Raw genomic sequence first — 25286 nt, 5'->3', positions numbered from 1 at the left:
CTCTGGTGCTGCGTCCGTCACTGTCTAATAAACCTGCAGGAGAAACTGCTCCTCTCTCCTGACGCTGGACACAGTTTGGGCTCGGGCGAAGTTTGAAATCTCTTTGTTTTCAGACGTTAATGGGAACGCGAGGATATGATGTCATGCTGCAATGGAGGAGCTCCCAGAAGCACACAATTAAATCCTCAGGTAATCAATACTGTGGTTTACAACACATCAGCAAACCACACAGCTGCTCTTCTGTGCATCGTCTGATGGCGGATGGTTGAAGTGTAATTATAATAATCAGACCACTGCTCCTCCACAAAGAATCACTGTTATGTTGCTCCGAGTCTGTAAAGAACACTTTCTATAAAACAGAATAAATGACGATCAATGTATGAGACACAGAAACATCATAGCTGTGATTTTTGCTGAAGATATTGAGACATATTGATAAAAATGTTCCACAGATCATGACTCAGTTGAGTTACAGATGTGACTGAGAGATGTTTTCTGTTTCACTGCATCAGGAGCTTCACTTTTCACATTGTTAACATCCATGTTTTCTCACCTTTACTTGTGCACATGTCCAGTGGAATACTGTAAAACCTTGACTAAAGTAACTAAACCATTCATTCATGTCCCAGACACGTTTTCTGGCTTTGCCGTTACGTTATAAACAAAATGTCTCAGACTCATTTTTACACACATTCCCTATAATTTCAGCCTATTTTGAAAAATGTCTTGGACTGGAACCATGCTCCTGCAGGTTTGTGGCTGAGCTGAGACAACATTTATAAAATACCTGCTGCGAAGCTGAAAACACAACCGACATCTCAGATCGTGACTAAATTCTCCCTCTCTGTCACAACAGGGAAATGCATTCACATACAGGGGATGCACTTGGGTAAAAATATCCATAAGCCACCATGCGCGCGTGTGTGTGTCTGTGCATGTGCGTGTGTGTGTTTGTGTTTGTGTGTGTGTGTGCCTGCTGAGTCTAGCAACCAGCCAGGCTTGAGTTTCTCCCTCTCTAATATGACGAAGAGGAGAAGCACCTTGGTTGCGGGAAGCAGAGCGGCTGCAGGCAGAAATAAATCTCCCCTGAGGAAAGACGATACAGAAGCTCACGTGTCCACAGCAGATGAATATCTCAGCCCGTCACATTCCAACTGGCGTTGAGTAATACAGGACTTATATTCAAAAAGTTTTGCTGCAAAATTAGAGTAAAGTAAAAGTAAAAATCCTAGTTTGGCATAAACGGGAAAAAGATTCTGCAGTTTTCATTGGAGCCAGTTCTGAAGCTATGAAAACAGCAAGTTCAATGATTCAAAATTCATTATATTTCAAGAAATACTATATTAATGTAATTTCCAAGAAACAAAGACGGATAAATATAACATACCTTTTTTTATTTATTTAACATGGACAGTACACATTAATAAAACATTCCTGTAAATGCACTAGAGTTAGTAAAAAGTATTAAAAATGAAATTACAAAAGTTACTCATCATTTATGAACATGCAACACAACAGTTAAAACATATATAACAATAATGGATAATAAAAAGATGAGAGAATAATAATAGAATCCTTATTTAACACAGACACTCTTGTATTAGGAGGTGCTATTCAAATTAAAGCAAAGACTCCTAATACATAAATGAGGGATATTAATGTTAGAATAAGAAATATGGACAACAGACATCATTGTTTGACTAAAGGAAACATGCATAGCAGAAGTACAGAAATAAAATTGAATGCACAGTAAATAAAACATACATAAGTTTGACACAGCAAAAGCACGATATGCAAATATTGTCAAGAATACAAAATACACACACACACACGTAGAAAACATCTGCTTTGAGGTAAATGTCGGACAAACGTGGAATGTTTCTCTGAGTGAGACGTAACGAGAGCCGGTGGATCAGCAGAGCGACGTGCAGCGACTCTTCTGATACGGATCAATGGAAACAACTGAGACCAGTGGAGCCAGAGACTCCCTGCTGACTTCATTTACCATCTCTGCAATTCACATGAGCGCACACACACACACACACACACACACACACACACACACACAATGGTAGTAGATTGCATTAAGACTTATATAGAAATTAAGCACCAACAGAATATCATCATTCATAAATCACAAAGTTTTGTATTTCAGTGTTTTGTTCCCTCACATCCAGTGAAGAAGTCGACAATGTGACCCATTTCCCTTAAAATGTCTCCTCTTTCTTTCTTTCTTTCTTTCTTTCTTTCTTTCTTTCTTTCTTTCTTCCTTTCTTCCTTTCTTCCTTCCTTCAGGAAAGGTGTGTTCCACCTGGATTCCTTTATTACCTTCTTTCTCTCCGTTTGCAGAGCCTGTTGTCGACCTGGTCCCTGTCAGCTACACAACATGTTCCACCTCCGTGACACATTTTTACCGAGAACATGCAGCTGTTGTGCAGGTAAAAGGGAACAAAAATAACACCATTGAAATGTGTGTTTAGGAATCATACGCATACAAAAGTACACTGCACAGACTGACTGACTTCTAACGCTCATCACAAAGGAGAATGGCACCAGGCTCAACAGTCCACATGAATTTAATCCGTGGAAAATCTGTGAAAATGTCAAAAAATACCAACGTTAAAGAAAGTAAAAATGAAATTCCTGGATCCGCCTCCTCAATCGAATCTGCCCCAGAGGTTCATGGGTTCTCTCTTGGCCCATGTTCCATCCTTTGATGATCAAACAATACAAATAAAGATCCATAACTACAGATTCTTGTCTCGACCCCCATTTTCTTTAACAGGCTCTTGGTACAGTCCAGGGCTCAGCTTTTAAAACTGGGATCAGTCCACTTTAATTTGACCCTGAACACCAGCAGAATAAGAAACACAGAAAGTTATATTCATACAAAAGAAAAAATACATAATAAACTGAATGTGAATGGAAATTATACGAACAATTACCAACGACTAACACTGATGTAGAGCCATCCTTTGATGAGCACGTTCCCAAATCGTAGTAATGCACCTGCAAAGAAGATGAATAAAGCCAATATTGGATAATCTGATTCCACACCGTGTGTGTGTGTGTGTGTGTGTGTGTGTGTGTGTGTGCATCTGATGCTGAGAGCTAACAAACAACCTCTGAGCTCGTAACACGTGCACTTTGTACTTTGACTCCTCTTCAATGCATAAATGTCAGTGAAAATAGCCTCCATATAAAAATACAAGAAGAGGAAGAGTCTCCATTCATTCAGAGCAGCATCAATTATTCATGAATGCTCCCGTGGACTGCGCTGCTCCGGGGATCGATGCCTCTGTAATGTGGACTGATACGAGCCCCTGGTCGAGTCCCGGCTGCAGCAGGTTAATGGGCCGACTGGATTTCAACCAGCGCTCGAGGCGTTTCCTGCACAGAACTCTGCACCTTCGATGAAATCTACCGAACTGTTACGACTTCGCTCAGTGACTGTTTGTTGTAGTGCAGATGATTTGGGTTAAACAGGCTTTGTTGTGACTGAGGAGAGCACACAGGTTACATATTCCTGTAGGATTACACAAAAACCGCTGCAATGGTTTACCCCCGAAACTTGGTGGGAGGATGTGGTCTGGGAAGAACTCGTTAAATCCAGGTGCAGATCCTTTCTTGTGAGATTCTTGATTTCTCAGGGAATAATTCAAGAATCCTGATGAACAATCAGTTTGTGCAATTTGGTGAAGATCCAAATAAAAATCAGGATCTAGTGAATTAGGCGGCTGTGGGGCCTTGGCGGAGCTGTGCACACTTATGAGTGACACGTTGCTCTGCTGGTTTCATTTGATGAATTAGGTTTGAATGTCTTTCTCTCAGTGTTTCATCTGACTCTGTGTGTCTGTGTGTCTGTGTGTCTCCGATCCATTATGCTACAGAATCAATCGGTGCTGTCGTGCAGTGAAGTGGTTGAATGTCTCGTAAAGAGCGTTGCAGTGAATATTGAGTTTCTACTCAATATATTCTGTTCGACTGCTGCGTAGTAACATCAGGCCTCCGGTGTTGTAATCAGATTACATAATAGTTACTGGTAAAGATACAGAAGGTGACTTTAGCAAGCTCCGAGAAATAAATCATGAAAACCTTTTGGTTTTTAAACCCAAAGTTTTTACCAACCAAGACTCTCAGTGTTGGTCAGCTGGTCTAATAAATCTATTTGCACAGACATTAACAGACAGAACCAGGAAATCTGGTCCTGGGTCAGTGACTTTTTAGTTTGCGGGAAAATTTGCATTCTAAAAGCAATTGTTTAACTTCTGGGTTCATTTATTAAATTAAATTTTACTCTTTAAATCACCTGCGGTTCATCTGATCGTTAAAATCACCTCATGTTTTTAAACTCGCTGTTGTTATCAGGGGACTTTCTCTGTAATACTGCGAGGTCGCGACCTTACTGGGTCAAGTCCCTTGAGATGATGTAATCTGTAAGTTAGTGCATCAGTTTCAACTTTTCATTCGTTAACTTATCTCTCTTTTCCGGGTTGTGTCGAATCCTTTGATCCAAAGCTCAGACAGTTTATAGTTCCCTACTTTGTTTCCCAGTTTGCAGTCAGATACATTGATCTGGTCGTCTGCCAGAACACGTGGCCTTATCATCCTGCCGGGCTGTGTTGATAATGTGAAGGGCATTAAAAATTCAGTTAAGAGGAAGTCGAGTGTCACTACATTATCTGAGATGTCAGGCATTTATTGATGACTATCCTTTATCTGTTAGCACTGAAAGGGCACACACACACACACACACACACACACACACACACACACACACACACACACACACACACACACACACACACACACACACACACACACACACACACACACACACACACACACACACACACACACACACACACACACACACACACACACACACACACACACACACACACACACACAAAAACCACTGGGAGTAATATTATTTGTCTGATAGATGTTGTCTGTTTGTTTCATGAATTATAGATTTCCCCAAATTTGCTCCACAGTGAGCTCGTGCCCCGGTCCCGAGCTCACACACTGCTCGTATGACATCACCTTGACAGTCCACTTGCCTGCAGCTGGAACTCAAAGGGTATTGAATCGATAAGTGGAGCTTTTTAAAACGCCCGGCTTGTTTCCTCACGCTGAATTCTGAATCAGGTAACTCGTCCACACAGGCTGCGAGTGAACCTGAGGAATAACCTGCGTGCAGTTGGGCATCCTTCACAGACGGACTCAAACTGATTTAAAGCTCCCCATGAAATGTGCTTTAATGCTTTAAGTTAAGCTGTGGGACTCTAATGAAATTAAAACGACTCAAATAAGCAGAAATACAATTACAAGCAGAAATAATTCACTTTGTGAATGAAGGAGCACTTTCCGGCTGCTCGTTATCTTTTATCCTGTCCTTTTTTTTTTTTTTTTTGCCAGGAGATGGAATTCGTCAATGAATGTGCAGAGGAGATGTGAGAGAGAGAGGAAGTCTCGCCGCCATTAACCTGAGACCACCCTCCCCTTACACCCCACCCACCGACCCATCTCCCGGCTCGACCCCTCTCCACCTCCCCTCATTCATTCAGACCCGGCCCTGCATGCGGAGAGGAAACTGCTGCCCCCTCGGGGATTTGGCATCATAATTATATAGGAAGCAGAGCAGCCTGCTGTCTGTTGGAGCTGGGGAGGCTGCAGCCCGGTCACACACGTCCGCTCATGTGCAGAGAACGACTGGTCGTACCATGGACGAGGTGCTGTCGTTCTGACATTGTTGGGAAGGTAAGATTATCTCTCGTGTTAATCTGCAGAGGTAATAACAGCAGAGAGTGATTAGCAGTGATATTAAACCTCCTGCTGCTCCCTGTCTGTTCACTTTGGATTAGATTGTTATTCTGTATTGTCAGTTATTGTCTCTGCAAACTGCAAATTTCTTTTTTAACAGGCTACATTCTTAAGGGTTAAAGATGCAGCTTGGAAATCAGTTGAACAAAACTTTCACCCTTTAACATCTCTGAAGAAATGAATCCTGTCTTGTTCCACTTTCTGCGGATTGCAGTCTTTAATCTGAACCTAAAAAATCTGTTTGTTATTCTTAAATTATAAAAGGTGTTAAGTCTTGCACGTGTGGAAAGTTCTATTTTGCGATCAAAATGAATTAATTCATGAACTCAAAAAGTCATTCAAATCTACATTAATGATTCGGTGTAGCTCAGGAAAGGGAAAACATTTTAAATATTATTGATCTGACGAGTCCGAGCACTCTCAAAAGGATCTTTATGGCAAAGTGAACGTCCCGACCAACAGCTTTACAGATAATCTCTCCAAAATGGATCTTTAAGGAACAACAAAGGAGATTATAGGATATTTACTTTGCGGTGAGAAAAGGAAAGAAGTCATTGATTAGTGGGATAATGTTGTCTATCTAAAGCAGCTTTTATAAGAACAAACTACATCACAAACTTCTCGTATAATTGTTTCAGAAATGTGTCGTTGAAACGAGTCATGCTGCCGTAACCCTGTTGTGACTCTGCTGCCTGTTTCCACAGAGTACGAAGAGCAAGCAGCCATGTCGGAGAAGAAGCCACGAGCCTCAGACACTCGTCCCAAATGTGGCCTCCGCAGCTGGAGCGCAGACAGTTATATCTGGCGGGCAAAGAAACGCTCCCGGAGCTCCCGGAGCGGTGGGATGAGTCCCGGGGGGCTCGAGGCGGAGGGGACAGAGGAGCTGGGCGTGCGGTCGACTTCCTGTCCAAGGCGGCGGAGGGAGAGAAAGTGTAGCTGCAGCGCTCTTGGCGATGCACTGACGTCTGCAGACATTGACGTGGTGTGTCGGAAGGCCTTGAGCCGGCGCTCTCTGCGGCAGAAGTTCCAGGATGCTGTGGGCCAGTGTTTTCCTCTGCGCTCTCACCATCACCACCATCATCATCACCACCATCCAGCAGGCTCCTCTCGACCCTTCTCTGTGCTCTTCTGGTCCAAACGCAAGATCCACGTCTCGGAGCTCATGCAGGACAAGTGTCCCTTCTCGCCAAAGTCTGAACTGGCCCGATGCTGGCACCTTATAAAAAATCACGCCACCCACCCAGATTCCCTCAAGGACATGGATGCTCCCCTGAAACCCAACGTCTCATCATCCTCTACCTCACCCCCACAGACGCCACTCTCCTGGGAGGAAATCTGCTGCTCCCCAGGGCCTGGAAGCACCAGTCTGGAGGACTGGGACCCTTCTTGTCCTAATGGGGGAGCAGAGGGCAGCTGCAGTGGCACTGACTACATCCTGGTCCCGGATCTTCTCCAGATCAACAACAGCCCCTGTTACTGGGGTGTGTTGAACCGCTTTGAGGCCGAGGAGCTCCTGGAGGGCCAACCGGAGGGAACCTTCCTGCTCCGAGACTCTGCCCAGGACGAGTTCCTCTTCTCTGTCAGCTTCCGTCGCTACAGCCGCTCCCTGCACGCACGCATTGAGCAGAACGGCAAGCGTTTCAGTTTTGATGTGCATGACCCGTGCATGTACCGGGATCCCAGCGTGACCGGGCTGCTGAGACACTACAGTGACCCGGCCACCTGCCTCTTCTTCGAGCCGCTGCTTTCCCGGCCGCTGCTGAGGACGTTTCCTTTCACCCTCCAGCACATGTGCAGGGCTGCGATATGCAGCAGCACCACATACCAGGGCGTGAACAGCCTGCCACTGCCACCACAGCTCAGGGACTACCTCCGGCAGTACCACATTAAATGTGAGGGGGCCTGCGGAGAGAACACGCATCATCATACCATGGGAGGCAAAGACTGAACAAGACAAAGGGAAGTTCTTTTGGCAAAAAACCTAAAATATCGCCATTAAATTCCAACAAGCTTTGCCGTTGCTAACCTTTTAGGTCTAAATGGTGCAGAGCTGGTGCTTTAAAGACGTTTCTACTGCATCAAGACATAGAACAACTCATTGGCCTTCTGTCTGTCACATGCCTGAGATGCTTTGAACCTCCTATTTAGGTTTTCCTCTCACGGCCATATTGACTCTAACTGGAGCCAAGGTCATGAGACACCTGTTATGAATCTGCCTTAATGCCCTAAGTGGAGTAGAAACGCCAAGACATTAAACTTTAATCGTCACTTTCAGTGGAATATTGACTCTATTGGAGTTGGAGCACTTTCCCTTTGACGTCAACTCATGGCTAATGGCCACTAGAGGAACTGCACCTTTCCCGGCCCCTGGCTGAGGCCGAATGAACCTTCACGTGATGCTTTGCTGTGGCACCGTCCTGAACCACGACCACTGCTGCCGAGGGTTAGAGGAACAGAGACTCCAGCTGCATCTAGTAATATGCAATATATCATAAATTCATGTGTTGTAGTCTATCGTATACACTCATCCATTCAATATCATCACCCACTAATCCTTAACATATCCGTCTCCCATGTGGAACCCAGCTGACTGGCTGCCTTCTGCTCTGCGGCCACTTGATGGCAGCATAAGTGCACCGATGAGAGGTTTGGTCACTTAGTCTTTTTCACTTCACAGCTTTGTCGTTCAGTCACGGCTGATAATTCCTCTGTAAGCTGCCATTTAAACATCAGTCGTGCTGCTACAGTATTATCATTGGAAAACTGTGGATTAGAGAACAGTTCACTATAAGCACTATATCCTAAAACCACCTGAATCACTGTGATTTCCTCTCGTCTCCAAGCATATATTGTATTCAACCCCGCTGATGCAAAAACCAATAAATGTCATTTACACTGCCTCTGCATGTTTCACAGGGTTTTCTCGTCTCTGGGTTTAATGGTGCAGCAGAACTTGTGCTTATCCGTGCAGCCGTGGGCCGTGTGACGGTCAGACAGGCTAATAGTGTGGAAAAATCAGCTTCTGAAGTATCGAGCTGCAAACAATTCCTCCCGCTCTCTCTGCAAAGGACACCTCTAAATGCCAGCGCCTCTGCATGAGCACATGGAGAGATAAGGACATGAAAAAAGCCTCATCACCGGAGAGGAATTCACATTTCTCTTTCAAATTGATTCATGTGTCATTCAGCGTCTGTTGAACCTGGAGTGTGAACAATTTAAATATATATAATTTTCCCCCGAGGCGGCGACAAGAGAGTGTGTAAAATATTCATCATGCCGGGTTTTTTTCGAAGCAAAAAGTATATTTGTCAAACAGATGTCAACATTTTACTTTAACGTGCTCGAGTCGATTTTTTATCTTTTCCTCTTCATCAAAGTTCACAATTTCCTCTTTCAATCACATCTGCAGAACTGGATCTGGTTTGGTCTGCGGAGTCCGGATGTTACATTGGTTTAAAGACACAAACATTCAGTCAAATTTAAACCTTCGATAAACGTATTTTCAGTCCCTCAGATCATCTTCACAACTAAAAGCTCAGTGGGAAGATTTGTTTGATTTTCATGTCAGACATTTTCTAACGTCTCAGTGAAAAGCTCACATGCTAAATAACACGATGAGTTAGCATCGGCTGAATACCAGATCTTTTCTCCTTAAAGTTTCCTTTAGCCTTAAAATTCTTACTTATTATACAGACATATTGAATTTTGAGAATAAACTTGAACTGAAATGTTGAGCTGCCAGTCTTTCATTTTCAGCCCAATCTTTTCAAAGACCTAACATCGATCATGAAACTGTGTTTATGAAAGATTCTGTAGATTTCACCAATTCACACAAGGAATTTGATTGGTGCAACATATATCAAATAAAATGTTGTGTGTATTTTTGAAAGTTTGACTTTATTCTTGAAACGAAACATTTAAAAAAAAAAAGAAATCTCAGATTTAGGTCGACTTCCCTCATCAAAGGTCTGTGTGATCTGCAAAACACCAACTGTGCATTGTGGGAAATGTAGGACACAGTGTTTTTTTGTGGGTTTTGTAGCTTTAGGGAACAGAATTGGGGACATTTTGTCCTGTGCAGCTTCACTTTGATCACTGATTTCACGTTATCTCCTGCGAGCATCCCGCCTTTATGGAAGTGCAATAACTGGTGGAGGTGGACAATCAAAACCTGGACGACTCTGCAGCTGCTGAGCTTAGATCTCTATCTCACCACCATTCGTCAGTGTTTGCGTCCGCCTGCCTGCGGACGCTCAGTCAGCGGACGGCGTCAAGAGCCACATCTATTGATTTTCTGAACCACATACATGAAATATTAATGTTATCTTGTATGATCCTGTTGGTGAGCATCATTTTTCAGCTGCTCAAAGCCGAGATCTGCAGTCGCATCGGATTCATGTGACGTCCGACGTCCACACTGAAGAAGTGAAAGGTTGGTTTTCATCCAGGACGCTCTCACACGTCAGTGATGTGCATAAAAACACACGTGTCAGGCTTCAGGCCTGTTGCATCATCCACACTGCGATTGTCCCGGATTCTTGTAAATCATCAGAATCCGGTGATGTGATATTTAGATGTGATATTTCAGATGTCTGCCAGCAGAGCACTTCCTGTCGCACTAATCGAATCCTCCCCTGAGATGCTGCTGCTCAAACAGGCGGGTGGAGCGTCGGCCACGGGCGGCTCGCAGCCAATCACAGCCGAGACGTACACGTACTGATTATTAACAGCTGCTCAAATGACGATGATAACTTAATGAAAATCATCAGTGAGTGAATGTTTGTTTCTGGGTTTGTTTGTTTGGACTCAAACACTAACTGTTAAACTGAAGCTGAGGTTTTGTAATGTGTTTAAAGATAATAACAGATAATATGAAGTATAATATAAGTCAAAACTTAATCAACTGATTTCAGTACAAATAAAAACTCTGACAACAAAGGTTTTTTGAAATAATCTATTAAAAAAAATCTTAAAAATGTGTAAAAAAAAGGTTTAATCATAGAACAACAAATAATTATAATACTTAATTTACTTATAGTACGTAACACTTGATCTGGTTTTAAATAATAAAAACATTAATAATATTATTATTATTATGGTTCCTTTCTAGACACCCAAGGACACCTTACGGTAAATCCTATATAAACACAAGAATAATTAAAAGTAAAACCAAATTTTCTGATCATTTCAGAGGCACAGACACGTCACAATGCATCACATGCAATCACAAGAATAGTCAAACATAAAAAAGAGCATAATCCTAGCATATAGTCGAGCATATAGTCGAGTGGAGTCCACTAAAAAGATCTCAATTGTGACAGTTTGATAATCGGGTGGGATTATTGGGGTGAAATATTCATTTTGCACGATTAGCCATATTTTCTCCTGAACGAAGTTTGTTAGAAATCAAATCAAATTCAAATTTCATTTATATATCACAAATTCACGAATCACAATTTGCCTCATAGGGTTTAACAATCTGTACAATGTGCAAACATCCTCTGTCCTCAACCACCATCAGGAAAAACTAACCAAAACCTTTTAACGGGAATAAAAAAATGATATACTATGATATACAAACCAAAGTTACAATATTATTAAATAGATGAGATTGAATAGTTTATGTTTATTGCTCAATGTTAGTATTTATAACTTCTTCTAGTGTGATGCTTATTAAATGAAATGAGTGATTTGGAGGTTTTGACTGTCGGTCTGGCTAAAAACAAAAAAACAAACAATTTGAATATGTCAACTTGCTTTAGGGAATGATGATGGACATATTTCATCATATTCTGACCTGTGACTCAATGAAAAATGAATAATTTATTATGTAAAGTAACTTCCAGACCACGAGGGGCACCGGGTCATTTCCCGAGGACCTGAGCTGTGTTTGTACGGCGGCCTCGAGAGTTCAACGCACTGCAAATTAAGAAAAACACAAATAGATAATAGTTCTTTGTGTTTGTTTTTCTATTTGCATGTGTTTTCTCTGGTTTTGAGCAGAGAACTACAGACAGATGATTTATGATAATTCACTCACCTGAGGGACGGAGCCTTGAACAATCCTCGTGTAAACATTAGAACAACACACATTAATCTACCAGATCAAATTCAGCCGCTTCGAGACGGTCGTTCATTTGAATCTGAGCAGAAATGTAAATAAAATCCTGAGTCTGACTCTGCTGTTCCCGCGCGGCCGCTCAGACGCGGGAGGACTTCCGGCGCCTGCGTCGTGACGTCGGTGGCGGGAGTCTGTGACGCGGCGTTTCCTTGTTTTCAACGCAGCGCGGGAGATTGTGCAGGAGGAGAAGACAGCTGAGAGAAGAAGAAGAAGAAGAAGACGAGGAGGAAGAAGAAGAAGAGGAGGAAGAAGAAGAGGAGGAGGAGGAAGAAGAAGAAGAAGAAGAAGAAGAAGAAGAGGAAAGTTGTAAGTGTTCATGTTTATTCTTCACATCAGAAAGTCTCAGATTCAACTGATCTCACGTCAGATCCGCGCTGCGTTGTGTCGTTGACTCGTGTTTAACGTGTTGCTGTGCGTGTGTGTGTGTGTGTCTCTGTCTCTGTGTGTCTGTCTGTGCGTGTCTCAGTTTGTGGAGGAACAATCAAAATGCCGTGTGAGAGGAAGCCGATGCGCTACGGTCACTCCGAGGGACACACCGAGGTCTGCTTCGATGACCACGGGAGGTGAGTGGGTCGAGGACCGAGGAGAAGGAGGAACAGATCCGACCCAGAAGTCCAGAGTTTATTAAAAGTTAAAGTGTGTGAAGTGACGGAACCTGCTCCCTTTAACCGATCAGTTTGTTATTAGATCATAAAATCATCCTTCATTAGTCCAGCAATGGGGGAAATTTGCAATATTACAGATATCAAGAGTCATAAAAAGGCCCCAGGAAGTAAAACACTGAAGTTTGAGATGAAGCTGCATTAAGCATCGTAAAGTTCAGTTTGTATGTTCATTGTGCCGCTGCTTTACACAGATGTGCTTCTGTTATTCTAGTTTTAGTTCAACATCTGGACGTGAACTCGGCACAGTGGAAAGTGTTGGACGGTGGTGAGGTCAGCAAGGAGGTTGATCATTAGATTTAAATAAAACAAAGTGTGTGATATTAAGAGAAGAACATAAGTGCCATGCTTTTTATATATTTGTGGAGGAATAATACAAATGACCAGTGAAGCTCTGAGCTGAGGGAACTCACCCGACTTTAACTAACCCACCGTTCACTCAGATATTTAACATCTGGAGAAGTGCGTCAAAGCTTTTGGATGAAGTTGATAAAAAGAATCTGTTCTTTCTAAAGGATAAAGTTAAAATACATGTTTCCCTGCTTCTCTCTTTCTCAGGTTCATCGTCACCTGTGGAAACGACGGAGATGTTCGGATATGGGAAAGTCTGGAGGACGACGACCCGAAGTTCATCACCGTCGGAGAAAAGGCGTATTCCCTGGCACTGAAGGTCGGTGTCCGCCGCCCTCCTGCACATTTGGCTCGTTGTGATGTCCACTGAGACATTTTGAGATCAATCAAAACAAAAAACGGCGGCTGCGAGTGGTGTACTGATGTTCCTCCGTCCACAGAACGGGAAGCTGGTGACGGCGAGCTCCAACAACACGGTGCAGATCCACACGTTTCCCGATGGCGAACCCGATGGAATCCTGACCCGGTTCACCACCAACGCCACGCACGTCACCTTCAACAGCAGTGGCTCGAGGGTCGCCGCCGGATCCAGGTACTTTCAGATAATCACTGACCCGGAAAAACAGAATTAACAAAAACCAGAGGAGAAGTGGAAACATGGCTCCGTCCAAATGTGGTGATCAACCAACACCTCAAAAGGAAACAACATCATTAGTTCTGGTGGGATTTGTTTATGTGCACGTTTACACCGGTTTCCTGAAACCAAGAAAACGTGTCCAGAACACGATGCTGTTTAAAACCACATTTCTTTTTTTGCTCGGTGCCGGTTGACGCTCTTTTACCGGTTTCCAGCTAGAAACGGCAAAGCTGAGCCAAACCAGCGTCTGAATGAGGTCAGGCGTGGCCGAGCTGCCTCGTGGTTGAGTTGTGTAGCTTGGTTGTCGTCCTGCGGAGAATTTGAGATAGTGTGACGGGGATCGGAGCCACAATCTGAACTGGTTTCAACGAAAAAACCCTGATTTTGAAAAATCTTCAATCTTAAACAAAGCCGAGACTCGTTTTTTTTGGGGGGGGGGGCGTAATCCTGAGTGAGTGGGAACATGTTGTTTTCCCAGAATCTTCTGTTGTGAGGTTTTCCAGGTGACCGGGCAGATCCATTGATTCCCCCCCACCCCCCGGTGATCTGATCTCGGTGCTGAAAGACGAGCTCATGTCAGTTTCACTTTGTCAAACCGTGCACGTTCATCCGCTTCCGGCGTCTCCTGCAGCGGCCGCTGAAGCTGTCGTGCGTAACGTGTCTGTTGTGTTCACCGGTGTGTGTGTGTGTGTGTGTGTGTGTGTGTGTGTGTGTGTGCGTGTGTGTGTGCACCACGACTAACCCACACCGGGATCCGATTAGGTTCGGTGTTGTTGTTCCAGCGCAGGATGCTGTTTCCAGCTCGCAGGCGCGGCAGCACTTTGGATTGAGTTCACGATTAGTCCTGGTTGGAGATAAATGTTTGTCTGCTGCCAGAATCAATTTTCCCTGAACAGGTTGATCAGAGCGATGAAAGCACCGAGCGTGGCGCCGTATTGATGCTGCTATTTTCACACTTGTAATTTCTGCTGTGGTATTGATTGATAAAGATTCAGGCATCTGAGGGTGTTTCGGAGGATTTGGCATTCTGGAAGAGATCAGGGTCGATTCGACAAATTTGGCCCCCGCGTTGTTTCAAGCCGACGCCCTTTCTGGTTCAGCCGCCGCTCGCTGGCAGTTAATCGCGTGTTGAAAGGGACGAACCCTGCACACGCCAGGTTTATTCAGTTGTTTCCCCTGTCTCCCTCAGCGACTTCATGGTCAAGGTGGTGGAGGTGTCGGACAGCAGCCAGCAGAAGACGCTGCGGGGTCACGAAGCGCCGGTCCTCAGTGTCACCTTTGACCCCAAAGATGATTTTCTGGTGAGTAACTCTTCTCCCTGGAGGCGGAAAGTCATCACTGTCAGTTTTATTATGAAGAGTTTGGTCTCAAATTGACTCTCATGTAAACCTCAACTACACAAAACTATCTTTGAGCTCTGCTGCTTTGTGCTGAGATTCAAACTGCGAGGTGATGGCGTTTAACAAAGTACATTTACTATTTATTTTCATGTACTTTTCCTCCTCTACATTTGTAAATATCTGTACTTACTTTAAATTGAGTAATTGGTCGGCTGATCCAATCAGAGCCGGCAGGGGACAATAGAACCCGCCCCCTTCAATAGACAAGTACTTTCACATTTAATACATTAAGTTTATTTACAAGTAGAGAAGTTAACACGGTGCTTTTATCTTAGTACTTTTTGTATTAGCTCAGTTTCGTCTTTCTAATGCAACTTGTGGTGGCAGTTTCTGTAGAATAATGATACTCTATTGTATAATAATACACACATAACATTGTCTCTCGGAAAGTTCAACCAAAACACCTGCAGGTGGGCTCACCCCACACAGCCACCTAGTGTGACGTGTACAGAATGAGCACAGAGCACAGGAGAATCACTTCACTTATACAATCAGAAGCTCCTCCCCGCGAGGAGCCAAAAGGTATTCTTCAGTCTCTTGATGTCTGACCAGGTTGGGCAGAGTTCCTGTCTCAGATCTCCGTCCCAGACCCCTGGTGTGCCTTTCTGGTGTGAGACAATCTGTCTCAGAGATCCCCTATCTAGATTTACAACATCAAAAGACCCCAGTCCTGTATACAATGCAGAGTTCCCCTCACCCATCTCTATCAGACACACTAAGTAACACCCCTGCAGTGAAGCATTTGCTAAGACACACATGTGCGGGCCATAAACACTTATAGTCCCCTCTGCAACTTTTGTAAGTCACAGAAACACATTTGTTATCTACTTCTTCTAAATACATATCTGTTCTTCTATTAAACATTACACAAATGGAAAATCTGCCATTACAAACTAAAAACAGCTCATACACAACTTTGTGTGTTTAACTTCTTCCCTGTGAAAACTCTGTCAGGCGTCTTCCAGCTGTGATGGTTCTGTGGTCGTCTGGAACATCGAGGAGCAGGTACATCGACGTTTTACCATCTCACACACAAAGACCTTTTTTTTTATGTTCGTGCACCTCATCCGTCGAGACGCTGATCCTCTGTGTGTCCGTCCAGACTCAGGTGATCAGCTGGCCTCTGCTGCAGAAGACCAACGACGTCAGTAATGCAAAGTCTCTGTGTCGGCTGGCGTGGCAGCCCAGGGCGGCAAAGGTCAGTGAGCGTGGGACTCGTTCTTTGTGTTCGGCTGATTGACAGAAGGTGGCGTCTTCGACTGCTCGTCCACCTCTGATTTAAAAAAACATCAAATCAGAACAGAAGAGTCGAGCTAAAAATAACAAAACACGTTTGTGTGTGAACTCAGTTTCTGGCAGTTCCCGTTGACACTAAGGTTCACCTGTACGAGCGAGGCTCCTGGGACCATGTGAGCACCCTGTCTGACGATCTACTCACTCAGGTGAGACCCAGTCTCACACACACACACACACACACACACACACACACACACACACACACACACACACACACACACACACACACACACACTGTTCATGGTTACGTCCTCGGTAAACAACCCTTCTTCTGTGCTGAGTTCTTCCTGTCGTCTGAAGACACCGCACGGCACAAATTCTCTGACCATGACGGCTGTTATAATGTTTTTTTATGTGAGTGATGCAGTGAAAATCTCTCCGCTCTGTCTCTTCATTTTATTTCCATTGTCTCTGCAGCCCATCAACGTGGTGGCCTGGTCTCCGTGTGGCCAGTTCCTGGCAGCCGGCAGCGTGGGAGGTTCCCTGACGCTGTGGGACGTGAACAGCAAACTGTGTGTGGAAAGGTGAGGAACCAAGTTGTTGTTGACCTGTTGTAGGAGAAGTGAAGATTCAGGTTCATTCCAGTGACCGTTTTCTCTTCTGTGTTCAGGCAGAAGCATGAGAAAGGTTTCACCGTGTGCGGTCTGGCCTGGCATCCGTCCGGCAGTCAGATCGCCTACACGGACACAGAAGGCTGCCTGGGTCTGCTGGACGGACTCGGCGTCTCCACGGCCGACACCAACGCCCCGAAGGTAACACGGGATCTTTGTAGAAGTTGTAATTCTCAGTGTTTCTTTCCTACCGTCGTCTTCATGGTTTCTGCCACTGGACCTTCAGCAGGCTCCGGTGAAAAAACCAGCAAAAGACTACGACGCCCTGTTCGATGACGACGACGACGACAGAGTCCTGGACGAAGGACTCAGCGACACCAACTCTCCGGTGAAGAAACGCGTCGCTGTGGACGGAGACGAAGATGACGACGATTTCCTCATTCCCTCGACTGGACGCGTTCGGAACAGAGGAGCGATTCTGGACGACGAGAACTCGCTGGGTCAGTGAATGAGGTTTCATCACAGATAGAGTGGGGGGGAGGGATGGGATTGAACTTCCTGTATTTTAAAATCTCCATCTTTGCGTGCACGTCTTTGTTCAGACACAGGATCCCTGAAGCTCGGTCCGGACACATTCAGGGACGACGACGACGACACTGGCAGCGCCGTAGTTCCTCCATCGGTCCCCCTGGTGGCCCTGCGTCCCGTCTACGAGGGGCCGATGCCCACTCCTCCTCAGAAGGCCTTTCAGTCAGGCTCCACCCCCGCACACCTCACGCACCGCTTCATGGTAGGAGACACTGACGGAGGATTTCATCCTCGGGCAGCATGTGAAAGTTAAATCCACCAACAGTTCCTGCAGTTAACTTTTAGCGATTTTGATCTTCTTATATTATTTTGAATGTGCTTTAAGACTCATATTGTTAAAGTTAAGTTTAATTTAAATAAAACGCGCGGTTTTAATAATCATAACGTCCACATGGTTCCTCAGATGTGGAACTCGGTGGGAATAGTGCGAGGTTACAACGACGAGCAGGACAATGCCATCGACGTGGAGTTTCACGACACGGCCGTGCACCACGCCATGCACCTCACCAACTCTCTGGGTCACACCATGGCTGATATTTCCCAGGAGGCCGTGCTGCTGGCCTGCTCCAGCACAGACGAGCTCGCCAGGTAACCCCCCCACCCTGCTCTCTTAGATTTAATGTCTGTGAATTGTTTGATCAAATCCTTGAAGCTGCTCCTCTCCCTCCTCAGTAAGCTGCAGTGCCTCCACTTCTCGTCGTGGGACACCAATAAGGAGTGGATGGTGGACCTGCCGAACGGCGAGGACGCCAGGGCGCTGTGTCTGGGTCAGGGCTGGGCGGCGGTCGCCACCAGCACGCTGACACTCAGACTCTTCTCCATCGGAGGTGTTCAGAGAGAAATCTTCAGTCTTCCAGGACCTGTGGTCTGCATGGTCGCACACGGAGAGCAGCTGCTTATCGTCTACCACCGGGGTTAGAGACACACACACACACACACACACACACACACACACACACACACACACACACACACACACACACACACACACACACACACACACACACACACACACAATACAGTAGAAGCTCTAATTGTTTATATAAATCTGAGAATCCCTGGACGCACCTCAGAGGAGACACAGCTGTGACCTCACGTCTGTCCCGTCCACTCAAATTCAATGATGTCCCTTTCTAACACTGACCGGACAGGAAGTAAATGCTTTTATATTGGAGCCGATGCAACAGAATATTTTTACACTTATTTATTATAACAACTTATTTAATTGGAAAACAAGAAATGTAATGAAATGCTCACACTGGAGCCCGACTGGTTTGATGTTTGCCGATATGAAAATTCAAATTTAACAGAACTAGATGCAGGAAAGATGTGGATTTATGTTAATATTTCACACATTTTATGTTTAGTTTTCTTGATTCTAGTTCTATATATTAGGTTATAAGTTTAAAATATCATGCCTCAATTACATTACTCTGTCATAAGGGTTTGATAAAGACATCTTAGGAATCATTGCTAAATATTTGTCTGTGTATATCGGCCAACATCTGTATCTTTGATCTCAACTGTCGGCCTCCAGTCATTCACATGGGCCAGGCTCTACCTCCATTATATTGAATTACTATGGTCAATTAAGGGTTTAATTAAGACTTGAGATGTGTCAGACTTTAGTTCATATCATTTTATTAATGTGTTTCAAGGCGACTGCCGTGTTCACTGTGATGGACAGTTCTCATCCAGCAGGTTTCAAGGCTCTGCGAGATGTAACGCAATGGAAATGAACAAATTAGAATTAAATGGATTGAAATTAGATGCGTTGTCCATTAGACATGTTTTGTGTATTGACTGCAGTCTGCAGAGCGCACTGAAGAATCACTCCCACTATGACGAGGCTCACGCTGCTGCTTGTGTTTGACTTCACGTCGTCAGCTACAGGTTTCGATGGGGAACAAGCTCTCGGTGTCCAGCTGCTGCAGTTCGGTCGCAGGAAGAGACAAATCGTGAACGGCGAGCCGCTGCCTCTGTCTCTCCGATCCCACCTGACCTGGCTCGGCTTCACCGCTGAGGGTCAGTCGGTCAAGAAACAACCTTTATTCACACACACACAGAATCAGGTCTGTCAGAAGTGGTGCTTCTCTCCTGGATTCTAACGGCCTGCTCGTGTTGTGGTTTTTCAGGCACGCCTTGCTACGTGGATTCCGACGGCGTGGTGCGGCTGCTGAACCGCTCCCTGGGAAACACATGGACTCCAGTGTGTCACACCAGAGAGACGTGCAAGAGCAGGTCGGATCACTACTGGGTGGTCGGAGCGCACGAGAACCCTCAACAGCTCAGGTGAGCGCCGCTGGGTCACGTCTCTGCTTCGCGGCTCAGAGGCGGATGGAGGTTATGCACACAGGAAGTGATGTCATAACCTGTAGAGCAGAGCAACGTCTTTAAGTGGCTTCAGGAGATTTAATTGCAAACAGAATTGTTTAAGCCTCGATTTAGAGGAAAAAACCCACAAAACTGTTGCACTTGCATCAGAATGAACAGGTTTTTAAAGTTGCTCCCTAAAAGTTTGGCTGTAAATATAAAAACTAACAGTATCCTGAGCTTCAGATAGTTGGATGCAACATGGTGCTTTCCCCTGATCTTGATTCCTGGTGTCTTTTTATTCGGTGACCGTCTCAACAGTCTGTCCTCGTCCCCTCAGGTGTATTCCATGTAAGGGCTCCAGGTACCCGCCCACCCTGCCCAGACCTGCTGTGGCCATCCTGCCCTTCAAGCTGCCCCTGTGTCAGACCGCCACCGAGAAAGGACAGATGGAGGTAAACCCACCGAACGTGTCTGAGAAAACGTCCCAGATGCTCTAAACCTCACCATTTAAACCAGTTGGACGGAGAGTAGATACAATACAACTGTGGAAATGTTGAAATGTCGTCTTCTGTCGCCTTCCAGGAGCAGTTCTTGCGTTCAGTCCTCTTCCACAACCACTACAGCTTCCTGTCGTCCAGCGGCTACGAGATCGACGAGGACGGACAGAGTCGCTCCCAGAAGGAGCAACAGGAGCTGCTCATGAAGATGTTTGCAGTGAGTGTCTGAGCCGTGGAAAACATCCACACTCGCTATTATGATCCCTGATTTCGAAGTCGTCTCCTGATTGACGGGTTCTCGGCCTCTTCCTCCAGTTGTCCTGTAAGCTGGAGAGGGAGTTTCGCTCCGTGGAGCTGGCGGAGCTGATGACCCACAACGTGGTGACTCTGGCCATTCGATACGCGTCCCGATCCCGACGCATGGCCCTCGCCCAGCGGCTCAGCGACATGGCCCTGGAGAGAGCGAACCAGATCCTGGAAGAAGAGCCGGAGGAGCAGGACGAGGAGCCGGAGCACAAAAGCATCAGACGGAACTCTGGGTAATAATCAAAGTACATCTGTCACTTAAACTGCTGTAAAGTCCTCACAGCTTATATCGGCAGGAACATGAGGTTGAAAGAATCTGGTTCTTTGATTGAAAGCCAAACGTTCAAGCTTCATCTTTTTGGGGGAGAAATAAATTACGACTCCCAGGGTGCAGTTTGGTCAGAAACGTCCAATCAGCAAGATTAGAAGTTTGTCTGAAAACAACCTGCAGCTTGAATCAGTTTACTCAGAAATTTTAAGCCAGTTTGAGAGTTACCCTCCGCTGTGAGTGACAAGCGTCTTCTTTGGACAGGTATGACCAGAGCGAGGTCACAGGAGGACGTCAAAGCAACAGACATAATCGGGAGGAGGAAGAGGAGCAAGGACAGGAGCTCGGGGAGGAAGAGGACGGACAGGAGATGGAGACGGAGGAGACGACAGAAAGCAGAAAACGTTAGTTCCGCTTCTTTCTTCGGCTCTTTGCCCACGAGGAGTTCTGACTCCTCCTCGTCTCTGAGGAAACAGAAGCTCCTCATCACTCTGTGAAGATCTAATCTGCCACCAGTGAATGTGTCTCATGTGATCCATGTCTCTTATCGTTTAGGTGTGAATCCATTTGCCAAAGAAGCCGGTTCACCGGTGAAGCCGTCTCTGACCCCAAGTGAGTAAACATCAGAAAATTACACAAAGTACTAAAAACAAGTGGAAGTGGGTTGAGACGCCTGTCAGTCAAACGTAACTGTAACACATGGTAGGAAAATACGTATTTGTTAACAGAGAATCGTGCGATTTGTAAAGTATCGTATTTATTATTCTCGTGTACAGTATCGGCCTCGGTCGAGTTTATTCGTGTGGAAGTTTTCCGAGATCATTTCAGAGCAGTTACAGCAGCATCTAGTGGTCATGATTAAAAACACTGTTTAGTTACTATTTGTGTGAAAATGGGGCTTTGTTTAAATATTTTAAATCTGAACGTTCACCTGATTTCACTCATTTGTTTTCCAGTTGGTAAAGTAGGACGTGCAAATCCCTTCAAGGTAAGAGCCTGAGATATGATAACAGCAGGTATTTGATTTTCCCTGATGATTTATCTGAAAGAGTTTCCCCCAGAAAAGGACTTAAAAATGTATAAAATGTCTCCTACGAAGGACATGAGGACTTTTTTTTACTGCTGGCGAGTGTCTACAAAAATGTGATTAGAGATAAATCTTCAGTTCTCAGGAGAATTAAATCACGTTCAATATTGTGTCTCAGAGTCGACGAACCTTGACATGTAAATACGGTCTATTGAAATGGTTTCAGGTCTTTGGATCGGGGAAACCGTCGGCTTCGTCCGGTCAGAATCGAGTGACCAACATCCTGGACAACATGACATCCAGCAGGAGGTCGGCTCCGCCCGGTGGATCTGCAGGGAAACCCGGCAAAGGTCCCGTCCTCAAACCTCTGGCCCCGAGACCCAAGTCCAAGGTATCGTTGACTTCAGAAGACGATTGAACTCGTCGTTCATCAGACTTCAACATAGACCTGGAGACATTAACCCTCTTTCCTCTCCAGACCCAGTCCACCCTGCTCCAGATGACCGGCACAAAAACAGCCAATAAGAAGACTCCGGGGAACACGGAGCCGGCGGCGGATCAGAGGAAAGAAGCCGAGGTCCCGGCTCCAGCCTCGCCGGCAGATAACTCGGACAAGAGGTGAGATATGGAACGATTCAAGCCTCTGAAGTCAAAACACAGATTCCTCTGTCACGTTAGCACGTTTTTTTTAAACGGCGGTGGTTTCTCTCCAGACCCAAGACGGGCTTCCAGCTCTGGCTGGAGGAGAACAGGAAGAGCATCGTGTTCGACCACCCGGACATGGAGGAGACGGATGTGATCAAAGAGGCCATGGGACGCTTCAGGACGATGTCAGCGGAGGATCGACTGGTAGGACGTCACAATAAAATGGCTTCTGGAAGTATGTAAAGGTGTTAGAGTTACCAGCTGCTGCCTGGGGGCTGCAGAAACATTGACGTCACATTTCTACAACCAACCCTTAAACAACTTCTGCTCAGTCGGATGCAGACCTGGACTCGGGCTGAGAGACGCAGACTCTCAGTTGTTTGCACACGTTAGCTTAGATGTCACCCACCAAAGCACATTTCAAAATCTGCTTTATGCTCCTTGAATCATTTTTCATCTTGTCCCTCAGAGGAGGATGTTTTTCACTGAAGAGCCAATCGATCTGTGAACCCGTCAGAGACACGAGGAAAAACATTTGTGTAAGATAAACTATCGGGTTTGACTCGTCTAGTTTTTTGTTTTTTTTTACAAACCCAATTTCCCCCTGAACGTCCCGGTTAATGATGTGAGCTGTGGTCGTGTTTCCGTGACGACGCGCCTCATCCTGTCGGGCACCTGAGCGCTAACAGACGTCAATCTCTGGGTTTCTATAGTGGCTCGCTCCTGACCCTGCATACATCAAGACTCTCAGCAGAGAGCCGGGCGACACTGGACAGAGCAGAGGAAGAGGATGTGAGCCGATGGGGGAGGATGGGGGGGGGGGGGAGGGACGCCTGTTGCCTGGGAACCCTGTCGAGTGTGTTTTGGCAGCGAGGGCACAAAGCATTGATCTTATGATAATCCTGTGTGAGAGTCGCTGAGTGGGTCAGTCTGCAGCAGAAGAGTCGTAACTAAACAGTTTCCAGGCGCAGGTCCAGTGTGATTAGTGATGTTTCTTTACGTTAGTTCAGATTTCATTGGATCCGGTTCTGCCTCAGAACTGAACAGAATCTCCAGGAAGTCGTTTCCATCTCTGCGCTGCGTCCCAGTGAAAAGCAGCTTCAGCCTGTTTCGGTTCAGAATCGTTTATTAGATGAAGACGTCTCAAAGATCTGAAGATGGATTATGAACAGGCACGCAGCCCCCCCCCCCCCGAACTGCATCTGCTAACTAACCCGACCTTAAGATAAGATAAAATAATCCTTTGTTCGTCCCACAGTGGGGAAACTACAGCAGCCAGAGGGCATTTCAAAATAAACATCAGTAAAGTACTAATAAGCAGTGATACTTATAATATTGTCAAGAGATAAAAAAATATAAATGGAGTAAAAACTAATATATAAAGTGTAAACAGCATTATAAATTAGAACCTGGTGCAAAAAGGTGTGTGGGTGTGTGTACTGGACTTCCTGATGCAGCCTCACAAATTATCATTAAAATTAATTTCCATTTACAGTTGGTGTCTCATTTCAGTGAGTAGATTTTTTAAATCACTGAAAATGTCTCTGCAGGGGAACAGTTGGTTTGAAACCTTGTGTGTGTGTGTGTGTGTGTGTGTGTGTGTGTGTGTGTGTGTGTGTGTGTGTGTGTGTGTGTGTGTGTGTGTGTGTGTGTGTGTGTGTGTGTGTGTGTGTGTGTGTGTGTGTGTGTGTGTGTGTGTGTGTGTGTTGCTCCTAATTACATTATTCTCTCCCAATACAATGAAATGACAAGTGAACAGTGAGACGTCACAGCTTGAACCACCTCTCGGCTCTGTGACTGTGTGTGTGGGGTTAATGGCGGAGCTTCATTGGGTGCTGGAGGTGAAGAGTGTGTGTGTTTGTGAGTCTGTGTGTGTGTGTGTGTGTGATGTCCGCTCACTCACCAGGCCTGATGATTCATCCTGGCTCCATTACGTCCAGGAAAACGCTTCCTTTTGTCTGTGCCGGCAGAGAAAGGGAGGGGGAAAAATAAATAAAAGCAGGCAGAGGAAAAGAGCCAGCGGGCCGAGGAGATGCAGCCTGTCTATAGTGATTATACGTGACAGGATGCAATTTGCAGAGCGCACGCCCGAGCGTCCGTGTGCGTGTAGTCCTCGTCGTGTAGGTGGCTGGAGCCTGGATGGAGACACGAGAACAATGCAGAAACCATTTTGTCCTGTGCGCCAATTAACATGTGCATTTCGTGTCCTTTTTCGTTTGTTTGGTTCAGACGTGGACGGAGCGAGCGAAAGGCCAAACCGGAGACGCCTTCGACCTGAAGAAGAGGAAAAGAGACGGAGGAGAAGATGTGGGAAGTGAAAACGGACGAGAGGAAGCCGATGAAAACGACGCCAAGAAGAAGAAGCCTTTGGACTCTGCCTCCAAACTCTCAGCGTTCGCCTTCAACAAAAACTGAACATTTTCCGACGGTTTCTCGTTCGTTAAAGGTTCATAGTGTTTCTGATCCGTCCTGACGTGGTGAAGGAGCAGCGACTTTCATCAGCTCCAGTATGTGTCAGTGTTTGTGGATTTAATATTATGTTCCTAAAAAAAAAACAAGAAAAAACTGTCACTGTGTTTTAAATGTTTGGAATAAATGTAAATTTTTTTGAGTTCAAATTTTGGGGGATTTATTGAAACACAGCATTTTGATTGTGTCCCTTTTCCCTGCTGCCTGTCCATGTGTCCACTTCTTGTGAACACACTATCTCCAGAACACCTGCAGGGACGCTTTTCAAATTCGGCACAAACGTTCACGTAGACTCAGATGAACTGGTTAAGAGTTCCGTGGTCAAC

At 45.4% G+C, this 25286-nt stretch overlaps 2 protein-coding genes across 5 annotated transcripts; both read left to right on the top strand.

Moving 5' to 3' along the window:
* Positions 1 to 5661: 5661 nt before the first annotated feature.
* socs4 (suppressor of cytokine signaling 4) lies at positions 5662 to 7949 on the top strand. Its single transcript, XM_034569131.1, has 2 exons — positions 5662 to 5763; positions 6531 to 7949. Exon 2 carries the CDS (start codon positions 6551 to 6553, stop codon positions 7772 to 7774), a length of 1224 nt encoding a protein of 407 aa, XP_034425022.1. The 5' UTR covers positions 5662 to 5763; positions 6531 to 6550; the 3' UTR covers positions 7775 to 7949.
* A 4097-nt stretch (positions 7950 to 12046) lies between these two features.
* On the top strand, positions 12047 to 25101 carry wdhd1 (WD repeat and HMG-box DNA binding protein 1). Of its 4 annotated transcripts, none has more exons than XM_034615341.1 (26): positions 12047 to 12167; positions 12411 to 12510; positions 13168 to 13279; positions 13401 to 13552; positions 14787 to 14898; positions 15952 to 16002; positions 16100 to 16195; positions 16347 to 16439; positions 16711 to 16817; positions 16904 to 17045; positions 17131 to 17344; positions 17447 to 17634; positions 17836 to 18020; positions 18105 to 18346; positions 19320 to 19457; positions 19568 to 19724; positions 20086 to 20200; positions 20331 to 20462; positions 20561 to 20784; positions 21084 to 21223; positions 21375 to 21431; positions 21776 to 21807; positions 22073 to 22237; positions 22325 to 22464; positions 22560 to 22695; positions 24721 to 25101. In XM_034615341.1, the coding sequence occupies exons 2-26, from the start codon at positions 12434 to 12436 to the stop codon at positions 24904 to 24906; spliced, it is 3393 nt and encodes a 1130-aa protein (XP_034471232.1). In that variant the 5' UTR covers positions 12047 to 12167; positions 12411 to 12433; the 3' UTR covers positions 24907 to 25101. The 4 variants fall into 4 exon arrangements, with proteins under 4 accessions (XP_034471232.1, XP_034471223.1, XP_034471215.1 ...); XM_034615332.1 differs by having other exon boundaries at positions 12068 to 12182; XM_034615324.1 differs by having other exon boundaries at positions 12115 to 12253; positions 12414 to 12510.
* The last annotated feature ends 185 nt before the right edge of the window (positions 25102 to 25286 follow it).

This window comes from Hippoglossus hippoglossus, chromosome 3, assembly GCF_009819705.1.
Source record: "Hippoglossus hippoglossus isolate fHipHip1 chromosome 3, fHipHip1.pri, whole genome shotgun sequence".
Classification (NCBI taxonomy): Eukaryota; Metazoa; Chordata; class Actinopteri; order Pleuronectiformes; family Pleuronectidae; genus Hippoglossus; species Hippoglossus hippoglossus.
This window is presented reverse-complemented; position numbering and strand designations above follow the sequence as displayed.